We start from the raw sequence: 22,570 nt of genomic DNA, 5'->3' as shown, positions 1-22,570 counted from the left end.
GTTGACATTTGATGTAAAACACATGTGTAGACATCACTCTATCCCCACACACATTGACTTGGACCATATGCTTCTCAAATTTTTAATTTAACTAAAGTAGCATATTTTTATTTCCATCAGTTCCTGCCAGAGTCCAACTCCAGCAACCAGGGATTCAACCTGAAGAGATGGATGGTGTTGACCAATGAGACAGCCTCTCAGTTTTCTACGGACTGCCTGTTTATTCCAAGTTTAAGGTTCTCTTTTATACTTTTACAAAAACATTAGGCCAGAGGTTTGACATTTTCAGTTCCCCCTCTCCCAGATTTATTATCTCCATAAATGGTTGTTGCCCTTCAAACAGAGTTCCTGCTTCAGTGATTCTCTGGGAATCAGCCTTATCGTCTATTATCTACCTCTTCTAATGTGTCCTATAGTTAACTTGTGATTACATTGTAACTCATGCTACATTCCTCAGTTTACTCCTTATCTTCCTAAGTCCTGTTTGCCCCTAACATCCTGAGCTCACTATCTCTTAAAAAGGCTACTAGCTATGTGTCTCTAAAAATTCCTAACTTCTATAAGCTATAGTAAAATATGCTAACTTGACAACATTCCTTACATCTTTAACTTCTAACTATTTTAATTATTTCTAAACCCTAAATTCAGTAAGCTCCTTTGCCATAAACATTCTCCTCAAAATAGGCTTCAGATATCAATCCCTCCCATGGCCTCAAGCTACAGCCTATGTGCTCACCCTGGAACACTCTTTTGTAAAAGTCCTTGAACAAATGTCAATGATTAACTTTATGAATTATTTTCTGAGCAATGCTGCAGAAGGCTTTGTGCCTTCTCATGCTCCTCTCAAGACCAATAAGCACCTTAATATTCCTTTTCAGTCAACTCAGCTGAGGAGAGGAAAAGAAAAGTTAGAATTACAAGGCCTAACTCCTTCATCCTGGGATTCGTGCCTGTAGAATAAGGAGAGGGGGCTGGAGACTGTGCCTCCATTTTGTCAGTAATGCCTAACACGGCTCCCGACAAGTTCCCATTGTAAGGATCTATGTTTCATATATTTCTTTGATCAGGGTCTTGAGTCCACAAGATGGCAGTGTCTTCTCAGGGACCCTGCTCATGTATTCCTTCCTGTATGTGTGTGTGTGTGTGTGTGTGTGTGTGTGAGAGAGAGAGAGAGAGAGAGAGAAGGTGGGAGAAAGTGGGAGGAGAGAGGAGGATCTTGGTGGTGTGCTGCATGGGTAATGAAAAAAGTCTCTTTTGTCTTTGATTGAACAGGCTCTTTTTATGATTTCTAAAGCAGAAAAATTGAAATGTCTGAGCTCGACTCTTTTTTTTTTTTTTTTCAGGGCTTAAAATTTGAATCCTCAGTGAACCAGAGGAGGAAAGAATGATGAAATCCTCAAGAGTTTTATTGGTGATCCTGTGGCTTCAGTTGATCTGTAAGTTTGCGGCATTTCTAAGGGACCATAAAATACACTATTTGGAGTCATTGTCCCTTCTAGGCTCATGGAGAAACATGAACACTATTTCCGTTAAATAAGGGATGGTAGAGGTGTGAGGCCTGTGAAAAGATAACTTGAATTCTGGAGAGGAAGCATCACCACCTAACTCACCTTCTCTGACTGAGCGTTCGTGTCTCTTTGCACAGTGGCGAGCACCCAGCAGAACACAGTGGAGCAGAGTCCTGCGTCTCTGCCCGTCCCAGAGGGAGCCGCCGCATCTCTCGGCTGCACTTATTCTGACAGTGCTTCTCAGTACTTCTCATGGTACAGACAGTACCCTGGGAAAGGCCCTGAGTTTCTGCTGCAAGTGTATGCCAACAACAACAAAGAGGAAGGAAAATTTACAGCGCAGTCCAATAAAACCAGCAAGCATGTCTCCCTGCGTATCAGAGACTCCAAGCCCAGCGACTCAGCCACCTACCTCTGTGCAGTTGAGCACACAGTGCTCCCCAGGCACCTGCAGCCTGTGCCCAAACCTGCTGGGGCCCCGGCAGTGCCTCTTGGAGAGCTTAGGCTGCAGGGCACAGACATTCTGTTACCTATCTAGCTGTAGATGAGGATTAAGAGTAACAGTGTAGAAGGTTTGATTGATTAGGGAAGTATTTTCATAATTCTGAAAACAGTTGATTCTGAAGGGAAATTAAAGACACAATTTGGTCTGAATGACTGAAATATTTTTCAAGCTTCTTATTGTACTCTAGTTTTGTACCATAACTTTACTCACTGGAATTGGTATTATGATGCTTTTACATATGACAATATTTTAATATGATAACTGAGATACTCCCTCATAGTTCCTGGTACATTTTGCTCTTTCCCCATGTAGTTATTCAAGGTTTTTGATATTCATTGCTTTAGAAAATAATAGAAAAACATAAATGCAGAAGTCTTTTTTTTAAGTTTTTTTTTTTTTTTTTTGATGTGGACCATTTTTAAAACCTTTATTGAATTTGTTGCAATATTGTTTCTATTTTATGTTTTTTGCTTTTTGGCTGTGAAGCATGTGGGATCTTAGTCCCCAGACCAGGGATTGAAAGGCACACAAGTGGAAAGAGAATTGCAAAGTCCCCCTGCATTGGAAGGCCAAGTGTTAACCACTGGACCTCCAGGGAAGTCCCAGAAAGGAGTCTTAAGCAACTATTTTGAAAAAGTTATAAGTCATGAATTATTTTAGTTATAGATCTGCCGCCTCATCTTCACCCATCTTCATCTTCAACTGCAACCCCATTGGTGGATTAGATAAGGATACATTTGATGGGTGGATGGAAGGACTAGCATCAGACAGTGAGAACTTGTTGAAACAAAAAGCCTAGAGAGTTGCAGGAATTCAGATCAGAGGTTTATGTTACCATTTTTGAGTAAAGGATGAGTACAACTCAAAGTTCCAAGTGTGAGCCTTCTGGGAGAGTGCATTGATTCCTGTGTACTTGAGTGTGGCTGGGGATGGTAGAGAGAATCAGCTACAGCCATAGAATATCCCACACCCACAGCAGGGTGTAGGGGTACAGATTTCCTGAGAAGGATCTCTGAGTAACCAAAGTTATGGTGATTAAAGGCCTACATGGATCATTATCAAAGACCATATGGTATTGAGGATGTTTTAGAAAATGTTGGTGAGAGAGCTAGGAATACCAACAAGGATATGAACATCTGCCCTCTCCTGACTCACTGGCACTGTGGAATTGTCCTATAACTTATGTCAAAGTCCAGGAAAAATGTTTGTGATCTGATGGAAATCAATTGATGCTTTTGAACTGTGGTGTTGAAGACTCTTGAGAGTCCCTTGGACTGCAAGGAGATTAAACCAGTCAATCCTAAAGGAAATTAATCCTGAATATTCATTGGAAGGACTGATGCTGAAGCTTCAACACTTTGGTCACCTGATGCAAAGAGTTGACTCATTGGAAGACCCTGATGCTGGGAAAGATTGAAGGCAGGGGAGAAAGGGATGACAGAAGACGAGACGGTTGGATGGCATCACGATTCAATAGACATGAGTTTGTGCAAGATCCAGAAGATGGTGAAGGACAGGGAAGCCTGGCATGCTGCAGTCCATGGGGTCGCAAAGAGTCAGATATGACTGAGTGACTGAACAATGACAAATAGATCCCGGGAAAAAAAATTAGAAGTCACAGTAGTCATAAAGCTGAAGTAGTGGTCTGTTAGACATGACATTGTTTATTTAGTCCAAAGAGCAGGAAAAGCTGGAAATGACTAATTAAGATTTTTACTCAGTTTTGTTCACATAGTCACTGACTAAAAGGACGTATAAGTATAAAAGGCTACAGCCCATGGGGTTGCACAGAATCAGACACAACTGAAGCAACCTAGCATGCAAAGAAGGATGTAATCTAATCGGAATTTGCTTCAAGTTCTCAGTCTGGAAAGGTATGACTCAGAAATATTTCCAAATCATGGAAAAAGCACTTGAAAGGCAATGAGAAAGGGCATGAAATGTATTGAGCTCAAGATACTCGAATTCTCTTTCCACTTTTGTGTCTTCTGGTGCCACTGGAAAGAACCTGGTTTGTGGTGCTGATCTGATTATCTTTTGTTGCTAACGAGTGGCTTGATTTCAGGCTATACTCATACATATTTCAGGATAGGTTTAGGATTAAGTGAGGTAGCATATTGTCTTAGGTTGACTTCCTTAACAAAGCCAAAGTTGGGATTTCTGACACCCATCTTATTTTGAGAAAAGCAAGTTAAGTGGGGAGGGGAAGAGGGTAAAAATTAATGTGGCTGAGCTGAACTCTCGATCCAGCCTGACTTCATGGGGGTCTCTGGAGCATGAAATGCCCCACAGAATTGATCCCTCCCACCTTGAGTCAAGGGGCCATACAGCTGATCTTAGAATAAGGCATTCATTGGAACAGGATATACTTTACTGGAGAATGGTGATGTATATTGGTGTAGATCAGTTTTCTGGGAAAGAGGGCAGCTATGAGCCAAGCATAGCCAACATTTGCAGCAGCTGGGAATTGGGTCCACAGGCCTGGAAAAGGGGGTCTAGTTTGAGCACCAGCAGTGTCTACTACTAGCATGAAACTCTCTTGTCATGTGAGTGCATTCAATCAATGGTAGACTTGAAAATTATTTTATTTTAAAAGTTAATTTCTTTCTCTATTTCTTGAAAGTGAAAGTGAGTCACTCAGTCATGTCCAACTCTTTGTGACCTCATGGGCTATACAGTCCATGAAATTCTCCAGGCCAGAATCTTCTTGTTAATTGGGAAAAGTGAAAAGTCAAAGTGTTAGCTGCTCAGTTGTGTCCAACTCTTTGCGACCCCGTGAACTGTAGCCTGCCAGGCTCCTCTGTCCATGGAATTCTCCAGGTCAGAGTACTGGAGTGGGTAACCATTCCCTTCTCCACGGGATCTTCCCAAGGTCTCCTAAATTGCAGGGATTGAATCCAAGTCTCCCAAATTGCAGGTGGATTCTTTACCATCTGAGCCACCAGGAAGCCCTTTCTCTTTCTTACCAATCTGGAAAAATTAAAATAATGTATGATAAAGAACTTATGAGAGAAAAATTTTTAAAATATAAAGAATTATTATTCAAAGCAAAGACTCCAGATTTTTTGAGAGTAGTGACCAAGGAACCATTATATTATTCTCTTAGATCCTTTGGTCATTCTCCAAATATGCATTTCCATATGAGACCATAAAGCATGACATTCTGCCACAACTTTGGTTCCAGGTATAATGACTGTCATATTCACAGTTGATGACTTGGTGCTTCAAGGTATGGAAAGAAATACCATCTCTACTTATTAATGACTAATGTTACTTTGTTCTTGGTTTATATATAAGAATGAAGAACTTGGTAGTGGGATGGACTTCTTATGTCATTGTGTCCCTGTTCTCCACAAAGTTTCTTCCTGAATGGGATTCTTGGCCAGTAGTCTGGCCATGTGGACTTACCATGTTACTTGGCAGGCTTCTGTTTAGGATGAATGAGCAGGGAACTGCTTATTAACCTGTTTCTTTCTCTCCTTTCCACCTAATATCAGTTTGAAGGTGGCTTAGCTCTGTTACTTCCCTGGTAGCTCAGATGGTAAAACATCTGTCTACAATGCAGGAGACCTGGGTTCGATCCCTGGGTTGGGAAGATCCCCTGGAGGAGGAAATGGCAATCAACTCCAGTACTTTTGCCTGGAAAATCCCATGGACAGAGGAGCCTGGTAGGCTACAGTCCATGGGGTTGCAAGGAGTTGGACATGACTGAGCGACTGCACTTCACTTAGCTCTGTTAAGTACTCACAGGAAAAAACAGCGCTCCAGGTGTTTTATTTCAACTTTAGTGAACATCAGGTGCCCACATACAGGACAGCCTGCTATGCTTCTCACATGTAAGTCCAGCAGCAGGGAGACTAGTATAACTATTCCACACAGTGACCTTCAGTTCGTCCCCATGTGCTGTCCCTCCTGCCCACCATCACACTTATCCTTTCTCAGTCCAGAATCTCTACAGGTTCCTAAGGAGTAAGTTTCCTTCACTTGCATGTCCAATGAAATCTTCTCATAGTTCATTCTGGGCTGTGTTTTCTCCCTCTCTGTCTCACCCATCAGAATGCTCACATCTACTTTTTGTCTTATGGGAACTGTTGATATCTTTCATCTTTTTATTTTTTCACATTATGGATTTAGTATCATCCTGTTTATACTTGTAAATTTTATCCCAGTGGGAAGTCTGTTGAGAAAGGAGGAGAGTACATATGTTTGATCAGATATTTTGAATCATAAAATTTCTTTTTTTAATATAAATTTATTTATTTTAATTGGAGGTTAATTACAATATTGTATTGATTTTGTCATACATTGACATGAATCTTCCACGGGTGTACACGTGTTCCCCATCCTGAACCCTCCCTCCCACCTCCCTCCCTGTACCATCCCTCTGGGTCATCCCAGTGCACCAGCCCCGAGCATCCTGTATCATGCATCAAACCTGGACTGGCGATTCGTTTCACATATGATAATATACACGTTTCAATGCCATTCTCCCAAATCATCCCACCCTCGCCCTCTCCCACAGAGTCCAAAAGACTGTTCTATACATCTGTGTCTCTTTTGCTGTCTCGCATACAGGGTTATCGTTACCATCTTTCTAAATTCCATATATATCTGTTAGTATACTGTATTGGTGTTTTTCTTTCTGGCTTACTTCACTCTGTATAATAGGCTCCAGTTTCATCCATCTCATCAGAACGGATTCAGATGTATTCTTTTTAATGGCTGAGTAATACTCCATTGTGTATATGTACCACCGCTTTCTTATCCATTCACCTGCTGATGGACATCTAGGTTGCTTCCATGTCCTGGCTATTAAAAACAGTGCTGCGATGAACATTGGGGTACACATGTCACTTTCAATTCTGGTTTCCTCGGTGTTTATGCCCAGCAGTGGGATTGCTGGGTCCCATGGCAGTTCTATTTCCAGTTTTTTAAGGAATCTCCACACTGTTCTCCATAATGGCTGTACTAGTTTGCATTCCCACCAACAGTGTAAGAGGATCCCCCTTTCTCCACACCCTCTCCAGCATTTATTGTTTGTAGACTTTTGGATCAAGCCATTCTGACTGGCGTGAAATGATACCACATTGTGGTTTTGATTTGCATTTCTCTGATAATGAGTGATGTTGAGCATCTTTTCATGTGTTTGTTAGCCATCTGTATGTCTTCTTTGGAGAAATGTCTGTTTAGTTCTTTGGGCCATTTTTTGATTGGGTCGTTTATTTTTCTGGAATTGAGCTGCAGGAGTTGCTTGTATATTTTTGAGTTTAGTTCTTTGTCAGTTGCTTCATTTGCTATTATTTTCTCCCATTCTGAAGGCTGTCTTTCCACCTTGCTTGTAGTTTCCTTTGTTGTGCAAAAGCTTTTAATTTTAATTAGGTCCCATTTTTTAATTTTCATATAAACCTTCAAACTGACCATATGATTTGCTCTTACATGTGAAAGAAAATCTATCAACAGGATCAGAAAGTAAATAGAAGCACAAGGGAGAACTGATTTCAAACTGGTACAAGTCAACGGAGTGCTCAGAAAGAAGAAAGGTGTTTTTACCTTGTCAAAAGGACCCCAGCTGACCAGACTTTCATTTCAGCGGAGAATTCTCTGCTTAATTTTTTTCAACATTAGGTTTCAGTGTTCTCTATGCTAAAATAAGTTGGGTAAGTAAGTCTTTCCCCTTTGGAGTTGCATCTTATTATTAGACCACAGAAGGAGTGCTCCTTGAATGACAGACCCTCTCTCCTACCTGCATGGGATGCTAATTGCTTTGCTGTGTTGAATGTCTGTGTCAGTTTACTGCTGTGTCCTCTGTACCTACAGAAGTTCTTCTCATTCCTGCTCTCCTGGCTTCACTCCTTCCCGCTTTATTGAGTTTATGTAAGTGTGCTCTTCTTTTTCTCACAATTTTTTCCAGAATCATTTGTACGTATGCTATATTTTCTTTACTGTTAGAATGTAGCTCAGGTTTCTCTGCAGATACTCCTCTGTTGACATTCTCCTTAGTGTGAGGTCCCCTTAATTTGGCACAGTATACCTGTCTGTTCTGACCATTGACTATTGGAATGGGACTTTCCCTTTCTGCATATAAACATGTGGTGCCCAAGTCATTTTTTTTTTAAGGCTTTAACAAATATCAAAGTTGTTCACCTGAAACCGAGTCATATTTAGACTTTCTGTCTGATAAAAAAATTGTTTTTTTATTAATTTGCATTGATTAAATAATTAACATTACATGTTCCATTCTGATGTTAAGTAAAAGTCCCTGATCTAATTTATTCTTTCCCATTTAGCACCAAACGAAGGAATAATCTCTCCCCATCCCAGTATCTGCTATGACACTCATATCCATCCTTCCTTTTGTGAATGTGATGCTCACTGAACCACCTGAGTCCAGCAGGGAGCCCAATCACAAAATTTTAACATTTCTGTCACTTCATTGCATTATTTTTGTATCTCCTACACAAGATTTGAATATTATTCAGATTGTCTCTGTATCTTAATAGGAAAATTTGCCTATTTGTATTTGTGTTTACATGCATTTATTGTTCCAGCTAGTATTTTTAACTACTTGAAGCAGTGTCTTTGTTTGGACCAAAGTACAATAGACCAGGTGGATTATAAACAACATGGATTTATTTGTTTCTCACCATTTTGGAGGCTGGAAGTCTGAGATCAGGGTGCCAGCATGGTGAGTTTCTGGTGAGATCCCTTCTCTGGTTTACAGACTACTCACTTCTCATTGTAGCTTCACATCGAGAGTAGAGAGAGAAACAGCCTGTCTTGCATGTCTTATAAAGGCACAAATCCCACAGGGAGGACTCCACCCTAATTGCCTCTCAAAGATCCCACCTTCAAATGCAATGACATTGGGGGACTAGAGTTTCAACATATGAATTTCATAGCAAATAATGATGACATTTGAGATTATAGAATGCTCCCTTCTTGAAATTCTTTATTTAGATTTAGAGACTGAGCTCTTTCTTGGTTCTCTTCCTGTTATCAGTTGCTCCTTCTCAGTCTCCTTTGAAGGTTTTTCCTTCATCCCCCTGATCTCTAAACATTGGAATGCTTCAAGAATTTATTCTTAGAACTCTTTACTTTCTACCAACAATTTATTTCCAGCTAATTGTATCCAGTCTCTTGGCTTTAAAAACTATTTAAATATCAGCATTTATATCTGAAACCCACCTGGCTCCTCTGATTTCTGAACTTGTATATTAAATGATCTATCTGACATCTCCATTGGGGCATCTTCTTGGCATATCTCTAGGTGATCTCCTGATTTCCACCACTCTAGTTACTTTATCATCCATACCTTCCAGCTGCTTTTTGTGAATTCATCCTCATTTACGCAAAATACAGCTCTGTCTATGAAATTCTCTAATCATCTTGGTCGGAAACCTTGAAGTTGCTTGCCCTTATCTCCTCAATTTTTCTCATATCGCCATTTGATCTGTTAGGAAAATCAATTAGCTCTTTCTTCAAAGTAGGCCCAGAATTGATCAGTTTTCACTTCCAACTCTGCTCTTACCTGATCCAAGCCACTCTCATCTCTTGCCTGGGGGTGGCAATAATAACCCTACCTTGATCTCTCTTCTTTCCTTCTTGCCCCTCTTCAGTCTGGTCTCCACCCAGTGGAGTGAGGTTTTGAGAACATAATTCAGATCATGTGGCTTCTGTGCTCACAACTCTCCAGTGGTTTTTCATCTCACTGAGATGAAAAGCAGATTCTTACTACCTGTAAGACTACTCCATCTGGTTCCCTGCCCCCTCTCTGACATGAGTCACTGTCTCCTCCTTACTCTCTCCACCTTCACCACATTTGATGTTGCTCTGACATGGCGATTGCTTTCCAGCCCTGGGGTCTCTGCAGCTCTTCTTCCTGCACCTTGAGTGCTTTTCCTCCAGGTAGCCACCTAGCTTATTCTTTCACTTCATTCTGGCCTCTGCTCAGGAGACAAGCTTGAAACATTTATTGTGGCACTTGAGGGTGGTAACAGTTGGAAAAAAGAAATACAAAGTGTTTCTCAGAAAATGAATTCAAAAGCTGTATTGCAAATCCATTCTACATTAATCCCCCTACATACAAATGAGTTCCATTCTGAGAGCGTGTGCACAACTCCAATTTGTTTTTAAGTCCAACAAAGCTAGCTTTGTCCAACTAAGCAATTGATTATATAGTACTGTACTGCAATAGGTTTACAATACTTTTCAGACAAATAATACATAAAAGACAAATACAAAAATAAAGAAAACAAAATAAAATTACAGTACCTTGAAAATTACACCAGATATGTGGACTGACTTAAGTGACTGGACATGAGAATGCATGTTTGCATCTTTGAAAGTTTGAAACTTGAAGGTTCGTATAAAGGGGACTTAATTATTATGAAGCAGGGTGGTAGCATCAATAGGTCATCAGGATGTTAACTGAGTTCCATAACTCAAGTTGCAAACTGTATACTATTATATATAGAGAGGAGAGATAGGTTAATAATATATTCATATGTACTTTAAAATTTTGAAATGCGTAATAGAATAGAACACTTTACCTCATATCTCCTAAATTACTTCCACCTGTGTGTCCATCTCCTACTCTTATTTTCATCTAGAAAGTGTCTCTAGTCTTTAGTCTACTCCCAACCTAATATCTCTACGTAACCTCTGATAACATTCCTTTTTATCATTTCCAGGAAAAAGACAAAGCGATTGTGTTCTCATTAATTTTTTGTCTGACTGTTCTCTGTTATAAGAAATGTTTCCTTATTTCTGGATTCATTTTGTACTATCTCATGTGCCACTTTGTATATGTATACACACACATACACACACGTCCTTGTCTTTCCTATTATACTGCAACGTCTTGTAAGTAGACAAAGCTGAATTCAGTTTTTAAGTTTTAAAGACTTAGAAAAAGATCTCACTCATAGAAAAATGTTGATAATTTGTTGTGGACTTATTTTGAAATAGATTGGAACAACCTTATTCAACTTTGAAGATGAAATTTGACAAAATAGTTTAAGATAGTAGTTTCCCTTAACTGACATTTTGAAGAAGGAAGCAGATCAGATCAAATCAGTCACTCAGTCGTGTCCGACTCTTTGCGACGCCATGAATCACAGCATGCCAGGCCTCCCTGTCCATCACCAACTCCCAGAGTTCACTCAGACTCGTGTCCGTCTAGTCAGTGATGCCATCCAGCCATCTCATCCTCTGTCGTCCCCTTCTCCTCCTGCCCCCAATCCTCCCAGCATCAGAGTCTTTTCCAATGAGTCAACTCTTCGCATGAGGTGGCCAAAGTACTGGAGTTTCAGCTTTAGCATCATTCCTTCCAAAGAAATCCCAGGGCTGATGTCCTTCAGAATGGCCTGGTTGGATCTCCTTGCAGTCCAAGGGACTCTCAAGAGTCTTCTCCAACACCACAGTTCAAAAGCATCAATTCTTCGGCGCTCAGCCTTCTTCACAGTTCAACTCTCACATCCATACATGACCACAGGAACAACCATAGCCTTGACTAGACTGAACTTTGTTGGCAAAGTAATGTCTCTGCTTTTGAATATGCTATAAGTTTACTTTAAAAATCCCCACCCAAGCTGACAGTTCTTTTGTTCCTGATAATTTGTAGATGGTCCTCAGGAGAGAATGGAAAGCTAGTGGCTGCTGATGAGCTAGTTGACCCAACAATTTTAGACCACTGGGGGTACTCTGCTGCTGCTGCTAAGTCGCTTCAGTCGTGTCTGACTCTGTGTGACCCCATAGATGGCAGTCCATCAGGCTCCACCATCCCTGGGATTCTCCAGGCAAGAACACTGGAGTGGGTTGCCATTTCCTTCTCCAATGCATGAAAGTGAAAATTGAAAGTGAAGTCGCTCAGTCGTGTCCGACTCTTAGCGACCCCATGGACTGCAGCCTACCAGGATCCTCCATCCATGGGATTCTCCAGGCAAGAGTGCTGGAGTGGGGTGCCATTGCCTGCTCCAAGGAGCACTCTAAGCTACTCCAAATGACAAAATGTTTTCTCAGCATTTGAGAAGAATCTTGGTGAACATTTAAATTAGGGTTTCTGGCAGTTAGGAAAACATCTGAACTACTCAGATGGGGAACTGAGGCATCTCCATATATTCATCTGTGAGGAAGATCTGTTGCTTTGAGTGGTGTAAAGAGATGATTCCCCAGCAGAATTGAGCATCAGATTAGGGCCATGGTAAAACTAAAATTTCAAGAAGAAATCACATGCATTACCTATCTAGTTTTGATACTCATGACTAAAAATTCTAAAATATGAGCCTTACTGTCATTTCACAATTATTCCAATGATTTCTACCTTCTATTACACATCCATTTCTCTCAGAGACAAAAAAAGAAAAAAGGAGATGAGAAGATGAAACAGAAGCGAAGTAGTGTACAGAAAAGAGAGAAAAGAAAAGAGAGACTGGGGAGAAAGAAATAGGAGACAGCTACTTGAATTGTGGCCCCTACTTCATAGTTACAGAGCAGAGTCAGTGTGAAGTACTTGCAAGATGAGTGGGGAAAGTGCTGGAGAGGAGCAGAAGGGAGGTGGAATTGAAGTCAGGTGGCCATCATGTTCATGTCCTGCTTCTCTTCCATCGGTCAAAATCTTGTTGGAGACACTGTATTTTCTCATGATAATTATGTCTGAGGTTTACATAATTCTCCTAATTTTATTTAATTATATTTATTCCCTCAAGAGGATTCAATACATAAGCAATGCATTCAGTGAGATATTCCTTCTTTGTGAGAGCTTCCTTGTAAATGAATTCTCAATCATTGAAAACTTTGTGTACTGATTCTTGGCTAGGGAAATTGGGTCACTGACCCTGATCACTTTTTCAGACTTTATTTTCCCCAGATGAAGCCCATATTTTTCTCTGAAGTATCCTTTCCCTTTCTTTACTCCTTTCTGGCATGTCTGATTGCTGGGGTACTTTAAGTGGAGGCAATGCTGTGAGAGTGAAAAAGCCTAGATATTTCTGTACCTGTGATCAGCAATGTCTTAGGCAGTACGGCACTGGTCTAAGCAGCAATGCCAGTACCTTGCTGAAAAACTAGAAAAACATGTCTTTGCTCTCCAATCTCGTTGTACTCCTCTCCATTTAGGACAGATGGCACTCAACCTGCTGCTTTCTTCTCAGCTATTTGGGGGCTAGAGAAAAGACTTTCTCAAAAGAACTAGCTTCCTTAGAGGTCCACTGATCTCTGCATGCAAAGCTTCCTTCACAACCTATAGTTTTCTGGTCTTTATCCTGGAGTTCCTTGCTATTGACCCTAGATTTATTATGAGCCCCAATGGAATAACTCACTCAAGCTCTGTTGGCACAGCATTGGCTGGCTTCAACAGAAAGCTCCTTGGCTAAACACAGGGGATCAGGAACATTTTAAATCTACCCTCTTTCTAGAATTGCCTTCTTTTTAGTTCAAATGATTGTTACTTTGTTAATGAACTATTTAAAAAAAGACTGAAGATCTAAAATTCTAAAGGCCCATTCCTGGTGTGAGGAAGGTCAGAATCAATGATGATGAATGGGAAGTAACTCGGTCTGGTAATGTTTAAGCATCTCATTAACAAACCTATACAAAAGCTTAAATTACTGTGACGTCTGATCTGCTATTATTTTCCTATACTCTTTCTGACTTTCATGCTTAGAAAATTCATGACCATCCTAAATTTATTTTTTAAAAAATAGCTATTACTTAAAAATATTAATTATCTATATTTAGAATTTATTTCGGAGAAGGCAGTGGCAACCCACTCCAGTACTCTTGCCTGGAAAATCCCATGGACACAGGAGCCTGGTAGGCTGCAGTCCGTGGGGTCGCTAAGAGTCGGACAAGACTGAGCGATTTCACTTTCACTTTTCACTTTCATACATTGGAGAGGGAAATGGCAACCCACTCCAGTGTTCTTGCCTGGAGAATCCCAGGGACGGGGGAGCCTGGTGGGCTGCCGTCTATGGGGTCGCACAGAGTCGGAAAGGACTGAAGCGACTTAGCAGCAGCAGTAGCAGCAGCAAGACTCATGTATTTTTTTGTTTGTTTGTTTGTTTAGTGATATTCATTTTTGAGATACTGTATTCATCTACTTCCCAGTTCTGTTGACTTTGCTTCCTAAAAGTCCTCTAGAAGATGTCACAATCCCCACAACCCAATTCACCTCCACAATCCTCATTAAAAATCCATCTCAGTCTCTTGCTCAACACTTGACACACCCCATCACTCTTCCATGTAGTCCCTTTTCCATGGTGAGAGCGTTTTGCTAGAGTGCAGATGTTAGCATGCCAGTCACCTGGATCCCCATTTGCTCTTAGGACAAAGAAGAACTGCCTCTCCAACTTTATTTCATTACATGTCCCTAATCTCTCCATCTTTGTCTCTCCCTCTCTCTTCAACAATACTGAGTATGTCAAAGGCACTATTTTCCTCTTATATAACCCATTCATATAGATATTTTAGTTGATTTTATTTATTTATTTTCCTAAAATTCTTTTCCTTGCTTTAAAAGAGTTAAAAAAAAATAGTAAATGCCTATTCATTCTTGTATACTTGTCCAAGAGTCAGTAGCTAAGGAAAGCTTAGTGGGTATTTTAGAATTATAGAACTTTGCATTTTCAGGTTTGTAATTTATTTTTATTTCTTTCATTATTTGTTTAAGGTCTATTTTCAATCCTACTCTGTGATCTCTTTGATTATAGTGTCCATATCTGTGGTTTTCATTCTTGAAAACTCAGCATCAATGTGTCTTAGGCATTTGCTGTTGTTTAGTTGCTAAGTCATGTCCAGCTCTTTGTGACCTCAGGGACTGTAGCCTGCAAGCCTCCTCTCTTCATTGTATTTCCAGGTGAGAATCCTGGAGTGGGTTGCCATTTCCTCCTCCAGGGGACCTTCCTGACCCAAGGGATAGAATCCACATCTCCCACATTGGCAGGTGGATTCTTTACCACTGAGCCACCTGGGAAGTATCTTTGGCATTAACATCATTCAATTTCCTTATTCATTTCTATTCATTAATGTGATCTTTATTTTAAGCCTCCTCAAAAACTATGATAATATTTAGTGAAAAAAGTAATCTTTAGAGGTTTATGGATAAATTCTTGGAGTATAGAGGGGATTGGAAAAGGATAGCCACAGGGCAAAGTAGCTTGATACTTATGTTTATAAATAAAGTTTTATTGGAAGACAGCCATGCTCATTTATTTATGCATTGACCATGGATGCTTTGTGCTATACCAGCATAGTTGTAGCAGAGACTGTATGACTTCAAAACCTAAACTATTTACTATTTGACCCTTTATAGACAAAAAAGTCTGCCAACCTACAGGGTGTAGGAATTACATAAGGATTCTTTGATTTGGATTTTTTTGTTTGATAACAACAAATTAAATAATTTCTATCATATTTCTAATATTTCTAATCATCTGTTGGGCCAATTTAGAATACTCCTCATCTTTCTGAAGATTTTGTGTTATGTCATTTTTTAAAAGTTATGACCAACCTAGATAGCATGTTGAAAAGCAGAGACATTACTTTGCCAACAAAGCTCCATCTAGTCAAGGCTATGGTTTTTCCAGTGGTCATGTATGGATGTGAGAATTGGACTGTGAAGAAAGCTGAGTGCCAAAGAATTGATGCTTTTGAACTGTGGTGTTGGAGAAGACTCTTGAGAGTCCCTTGGACTGCAAGGAGATCCAACCAGGCCATTCTGAAGGACATCAGCCCTGGGATTTCTTTGGAAGGAATGATGCTAAAGCTGAAACTCCAATACTTTGGCCACCTCATGCGAAGAGTTGACTCATTGGAAAAGACTCTGATGCTGGGAGGGATTGGGGGCAGGAGGAGAAGGGGACGACAGAGGATGAGATGGCTGGATGGCATCACTGACTCAATGGATGTGAGTCTGAGTGAACTCTGGGAGTTGGTGATGGACAGGAAGGCCTGGCGTGCTGTGATTCATGGGGTTGCAAAGAGTCAGACACGACTGAGAGACTGAACTGAACTGAAAGACAAAGGGAATAATGACACTTTACAAATAAAAGCATCGTAGGTCTTAAAATGGATAAAAGTTTTAAGAATATTTTTTAAACATCTAAAAAGTTTGAATGTATCAGCATGCAATTAAGTAGAAAAAAGTAGCAGTAAATTCACAATATTTTTTTTCAGTGCTGATTTTTTGATGCTTTCTTCAATAATAGATTTATATAATGCTGACTTAAATAGATATTTTTGAATAGAAGTAAAAATACTGGAAATCACTTATCACAGTAATTCAGACAATAGTGCAGAGAAGGCAATGGCAACCCACTCCAGTACTCTTGCCTGGAAAATCCCGTGGATGGAGGAGCCTGGTAGGCTTCGGCCCACGGGGTCACTAAGATTCGGACATGACTGAGCATCTTCACTTTCACTTTTCCCTTTCATGCATTGGAGAAGGAAATGGCAAACCACTCCAGTGTTCTTGCCTGGAGAATCCCAGGGATGGGGTGGGGGGATGGAGGGAAGCCTGGTGGGCTGCCGTCTATGGGGTCGCAGGGAGTCGGACAAGACTGAAGCGACTTAGCAGCAGCAGCAGCAGCAGGAGACAATAGTGCCTTAAGCTCCAAATCATCTTAATCAGGTGAATTATTGAATGACACAATCTATAGTTTTCTTCTAATGAGATTTCACCACCTCTTCAGTAAAATATCACTTCTCAAATTAATGTTTTAATATGAATTTTATTAATTTTGTATTTTATATGCACGGGCTTCCCTGATAGCTCAGTTGCTAAAGAATCCACCTGCAATGCAGGAGACCCTGGTTCGATTTCTAGATCGGGAAGATCCGCTGGAGAAGGGATAGGTTACCACTCCATATTCTAGAGTTTTGCTTGTGGCTCAACTGATAAAGAATCCGTCTGTAATGTGGGAGATCTGGGTTTGAACCCTGTGTTGGGAAGATCCCTGGAGAAGGGAAAGGCTACCCGCTCCAGTATTCTTGCCTGAAGAGCCCCACATAGCTCATGGGGTTGCAAAGAGTCGGACACGACTAAGCGACTTTCACTTTGATGATTAAGAACTGTGAACCGAAGAGGTTTATACTTAACCTAAGTTTTGTATGTATAAAGGTGCTATGATATTTTTAAAATAGTCAGTATGAGAGTGGTCTCTTATATGAAGAACTGTGACTTAGTTTTGAGAAATACCTAATGCCCCTGTGTTCAGACCCTAGACTTGCCTCTGGAAGCAGCTCATCATACCGAGGGCCTGAGAACTATTTCTCGTAGAGACTATCCTTCATAAACAGATCATTGTACACCCGGACATGTCCACTCATTCACTTATTCATTAATTTTTCAAATATTTTTAAACCATTTGCTCTGAACTAGTGTTCTGCATATTTTGAGAAGTTGGCCAATGAGATTAATAAGATTAAGTTCCTGATCTCAGGTGTATCAAACATAGTTTGAAAAACAACACACAAATGATTCCAATATGGTGTAGAAATGACAGTGATATATGTGCGTACAAGGTACAGTGGGAAGAGAGGTGGGTCCTAACTCAGCCTGAAGGACTGGATCAGCACTTTCATAAGGAGTAAATCGGTTCTTAAAGAAGGAATAAGAAGTTGCCTAGGCAAAGATTCTGGGCAGAAAGGAAGAACATTCTAAGCAGAGACAGCTCATCCCCTGATTCTAGGGGACCAGTGAGGGAAATGACAAGAAGAGATCTCAGTTCAGTCTTTTTTCACACTCACACTATAACTTAAGTTGCCTAAATGAGCTTATTGCTCAATGTGATCAGACAATAGATGCTGGGCCTGGAAAGCCTTAAGGGAACTGTATTTCTCTGCATCTTAAAGACAGAGGAATTACCGACTGTCTCAGCTTCGGGCACCATTGCGAAGTCTGCAGAAATTATTTGGTGCTTCCTTCCTTGAGCCCTGCGCTCACCCGAGGTACCTATTTCCCTCCTATGCCTACAGCTTGAGCTCCTTTTCAGGATAAATACTAAAAGATGTACAGCAGACTGCAGAAACAGAGGGAGAACGACAGAGGGCGCTGCTCCCTTTCCTTGGTGGTTTGATATAAATTCATCTTTCATTTCTGAGAACCTTTCTCTCTTGCTCAGCCTACAGCATGATCTTGTAGGGGAGTTTGTCTTGCATAACACATGAACCAAGATTTTCTTGAAGATTTCAACAAAAGATCAAGAAACTAGAGGAATAGTTTTTTCAACTTTTGTGTATCCCCAAACTCAGCCTCCCACTGCTTCTGAGCCAGCTATGCTGTCTGCTTTGTGCTTAGGACTTGTGATCTTGTTGATAATGCGTGAGTAACAGTTATTTAAAATTTCTAAGATGTTCTATTCCTTGGTTTTAGGATGTCATGTAACCTCTATCAAGCGGGAGATGGTCCCTCTTCCTTAGCCAACTTAACAAAGTCTTACTCTGTGTGTGTGTGGTTTTTTTCTTTAAGGAGGGACCAGTGGAGACTCGGTGACCCAGACAGAAGGCGTTGTTACCCTCCCCGAGAAGGCATCTCTGACTCTGAAGTGTACTTACCAGTCCAGCTATTCAGGTTTTCTTCTCTGGTATGTCCAGTACCAAAACAAAGAGCTTGAGATGCTCCTGAAAAGCTCATTAGGAAACCAGAAGGTGACCAGCAGAGGTTTTGAAGCCACTCATATCTCAAGTGACAGCTCCTTCCACCTGCAGAAATCCTCTGGACAAACATCAGACTCAGCTGTGTACTACTGTGCTCTGAGTGACAGTGAAAGAGGCCGCAGGGGGAGCTGAACACAAACCCAAGGGCACAGATGGGGTCAGTCTGTGGGCAGCTCTCCAGAGTTCTGTGCTAGAGGCATCGTCAAAGTACTTTGAGCTCTGAAGTTCAGAGCTAAGAACCTTGGAATTCTTGGATTGCCCTACAGAGAGGAATCTGGGGTGGGACAGTATAAAGAGGAACCTAAGGGCTTTTCTCTGAATGCCTGTTTTCAGCCCATTCACATTCCCCCTAAAGACACAGAATCCCTTGAAGTGTCATTAACTTTTCAGTGACAATTCAGTTGATATATGCTGAAATATTTCACAAGCTGTTAATGAAAACTCCCAGGAACATTGTTAACGGATGACTGTATGATCTGGAAGGTAGTCTCTGGTTTTAATAATTCAGACTAGGATTGTATGTCTTGCTGAGATATACCTGCAGACACTCCATCTTCAGAGACTAGGAGCTTTATTCTCTCTTCCCTTGACTTTTCCATCCCTATGGCTGCTACAGCAAGGTTGCTACCCAGGTAAGTTCCAGGAGGAGAGTTTTCTGACAAGATAATCCTTCTGTCAATGGCCCTGTGGGTCAGAGCAGTCCAGTTGGTAACTATTGCAGGCATAATGTGTTGTATTAAAACAGGGTACAGGATATTCTCTTTGCCAATAATAACGTCACCTCAGGGGAAATTTATTCATCATCAGTCATATTTCTGATATATGGAAAAAGTGTTTATGTACTCTTACAATAAGCTATCTTTGGAGTGGAGTGAACTTTTCACCTGCTCCAAGAAACTAGGAGAAAATATCACCCGCTCCCAAGGCAAGAACATCTCCCCACTCCTCTGCTCATGAGCAGGAATGTGGAGCCACTTGGGCTCTGCATCTCTGCAACAATCATGCCCATTGCACAGAGCATCCCCTCTGCATCTCTGCAGGTTGAACTCCTGTCCACGCCTTTGGGGACCAGACTTTCTGGAAGGACAGTGGGGGACACAGAAGGTGTGAAAAGAGATATGTTTTACTGCCAGGCAGTCAGGGAGATGTGGCCTAGACACTGGTTATTTGTCATCTCATAATTTATAAACACAGCAATCAAAATACAGAGTTTAATAGTAGAATAGTTTTAATGGTCCTGGAGGATGTAGACCCCATCCTCATTTAACAGGGTGGATGTCAGGACACCTACCTAAAGGTCAGTGCAGACTTCCTCCCTAACATCCTAGAGTCCTGCACCCTGGGTGTTGGCCACCTGAGCACTGGGGGTTCAACATCTTGATAAACAGGCCAGAGAAAGGGAGAGGGAGATGAAAAAACAAAAATAAATCTTACAGTGGAAAAAAAGTATCCAAGCAGGGTTTATTTCCCTGGTGGTAACTGTATCAGCTCTCTACTTCTGATCTGATCCCTCATTCCACATCTCTGGGTCCAGGCTAGTGGGACTACAGACAGGGCAGAAGATTATTATTTTTATTTATTTATTTATTTTTTTTGCTTACCTGCTCCTCAGTCAACTGAAAGCAATTTGAGATGGGAATCATGTCTGGTTTTCAGTTTACATGTTGTAGGAGAAGGAAATGGCAACCCACTCCAGTGTTCTTACCTGGAGAATCCCAGGGATGGCAGAGCCTGGTGGGCTGCCGTCTATGGGGTCACACAGAGTCGGACACGACTGAAGCGACTTAGCAGCAGCAGAGAACTTTTTAAATTTCCAGAATGAATGCTGGAGCCTAGGGATTCCTGAACATGCACAAAAGTTTAAGAGCACCTAGGTGATCTGCTGAGCCAGAGAGTCCTACCAGCACGATAACTTGACTCAATTTTAGGGGGAATTTTTGTCCAGGGGATAGGACTCTGCACTCCCAATGCAGGGGTCCCAAGTTCAGTCCCTGGTTAGAGAACTAAACCTCACAAGCTGAAGCTAAGACCCAGGGCAGCCATAAACAAAACAAATGACAACTCGGCAAACAGCTGTGCATTAAAAAAATAGCTCTAATTTTAGTAGGAGTTCATTTTAACTGGTGAGAAAATCTCTGTAGGTGGAAAGGTACATTTGAAAAGATTGTTCTTGAAATTGTTCTTAGTCAGTTCAACTGACTACATCATAGCCATTGTTACTGGATTGACAGCACTGCCCTGAAAACCCGTGTAAGGCAACCTCACACCTGACTGCAGCCACAGAGTCTTCATGCCTTAAAATGGTTTATGTCAGCAAAGAACAATGTTTTGACTTCTTACCATAGTACAACCATACTTTCCATAAAGTAAATCCCAGAAAAAGAAGCAGCTATGAAATGACTTTGTTATATCTTCTGCTGGGTTCACTTCACTTGCACAAATAATTGCACAGGAACCTAGACAAACAGGCTGATAGACGCTGAGCAGACAGCTCTTTCCACTGCGACTCCTGAATCTCTAATAAAATAAATAAACAGGAGCCTGATAAACACCACACACATGCCTTTGAAATGAAGCAAGCCTGGTTAATATATTAAGTATCTGAACTTGACTTTCTTAAAAAAAAAATACTTAGTTGAATTAAAACAAGAATGTGACAAGTGCTATCATCCAAGTATGGTCGAGGGGCCCCAGAGGAGATCTTTTCAGGGAGGTTTACCAAACTCACCAAGGTTTCTCTCTTTTATTGCAGATTATCACTCAGCCCAAGATTCAAAGTGGATCTCCTCCCTCCTCATGCTACCGCCTTGCCCTTGTCTCTCCCTTTCTCTCTTTTTGTCCACATCCCTCCTCTCTTGTACAGTGGTCCACAAATTTCTAGGTTCCATCTCAATCCCACAGTGGGACAGTTTTGGTAAATCCCTCATGCACTGGTGCCTGGAAGCTGCCTCCATGAAGTAAGCTGGGCAATGTCAGTGCTCTTCTCTTCTGTCTTCCTTATCTCTGTGCTACCTGGTGTACAAGGTCCAAAATTTGTTTCATATATTTTGTCCAGTTTTCTGGTTGTAAGGTCAACTCTACCTTTAACTGTGAAAAAGAAGTAATGGTAATATATTTATTTATTTTTTTGAGGATATTTTTACCAACGTGTCATTTTATGATGGTAGGGTATGTAATAATAACCTTATCATTCAACCACACATTATTTGAGACCTGCCGGAGATAAGATTTCCTCCATGGCATGTTGACTGAGTCTTGGGGATGAACAGAGCTAGTTCAGGTAAAGAACTTCAGGAGAGGAGGGAGCACTTTCCATTCAGGGGGATCCTTCTCTGACTCATGGGAATCTTGGAGACACATGAAAGAAAGAAATCTGACTATTCCATCTAGAAATTCTAACTGGGGTTCCTTGCAAAGCTAGAGATACCTGTAACATGAAAAAAATATGGAAGCAATAATATATTTCCCTAAGCACGCTTATGTTTAGGACTCTCTTCTTGGGGTTCTGTCCCATTCTCCTGTATGTACCCCACAAGTTATCAGGAGGAATAGGTCAGACCGCACTGTGGTGCAATTTTCACGATCACCACCAGAGGGCGGGGCTTCCTTCGGACGCGGTTGCTCATTGTATTCCGGAGCTGGTTTCTCTTGCCTTCTTTGTAGCCACAAGAGAGAATATTGCTGCAGTACAGAAAGGGGCTCTCAGTTTCTGAGCGAGCAGCTTCTGTAACATTCAGATGGAGACTATATTTATTACATCTGTGTATTCCAGAGACCAAGGATCGTTTTCTTTTGCGAACATGCATTCTGCCACTCACTCAGTTCTTCTGATCATCTTAATATTCAGTAAGTAACATTTTATTCCAAATGTTAACGATTTTTCATTTTCCTATGATTATAGGTA

The 22,570-nt window shown here is 41.0% G+C and overlaps 2 gene segments (V, D, J or C); both read left to right on the top strand.

Annotated features, from left to right (window-relative positions):
* The first annotated feature begins 1,224 nt into the window (after positions 1 to 1,224).
* Positions 1,225 to 22,570, top strand: part of LOC109564829 (T cell receptor alpha variable 18-like) — a 33,313-nt gene continuing 11,967 nt past the window's right edge. Inside the window, 3 exon segments of the V gene segment in view lie at positions 1,225 to 1,235; positions 1,344 to 1,436; positions 18,479 to 22,512. Of these exon segments, the coding sequence occupies positions 22,404 to 22,512 (109 nt within the window).
* On the top strand, positions 3,061 to 18,798 carry LOC139185437 (T cell receptor alpha variable 18-like). The segment is given in 3 exon segments: positions 3,061 to 3,112; positions 5,198 to 5,242; positions 18,479 to 18,798. Coding segments are annotated over 3 exon segments (417 nt in total).

The sequence above is a fragment of the Bos indicus genome, chromosome 10 (assembly GCF_029378745.1).
Source record: "Bos indicus isolate NIAB-ARS_2022 breed Sahiwal x Tharparkar chromosome 10, NIAB-ARS_B.indTharparkar_mat_pri_1.0, whole genome shotgun sequence".
Taxonomy (NCBI): Eukaryota; Metazoa; Chordata; class Mammalia; order Artiodactyla; family Bovidae; genus Bos; species Bos indicus.
The sequence above is the reverse complement of the archived record's forward strand: the minus strand, read 5'-3'. Positions and strand labels throughout refer to the sequence as shown.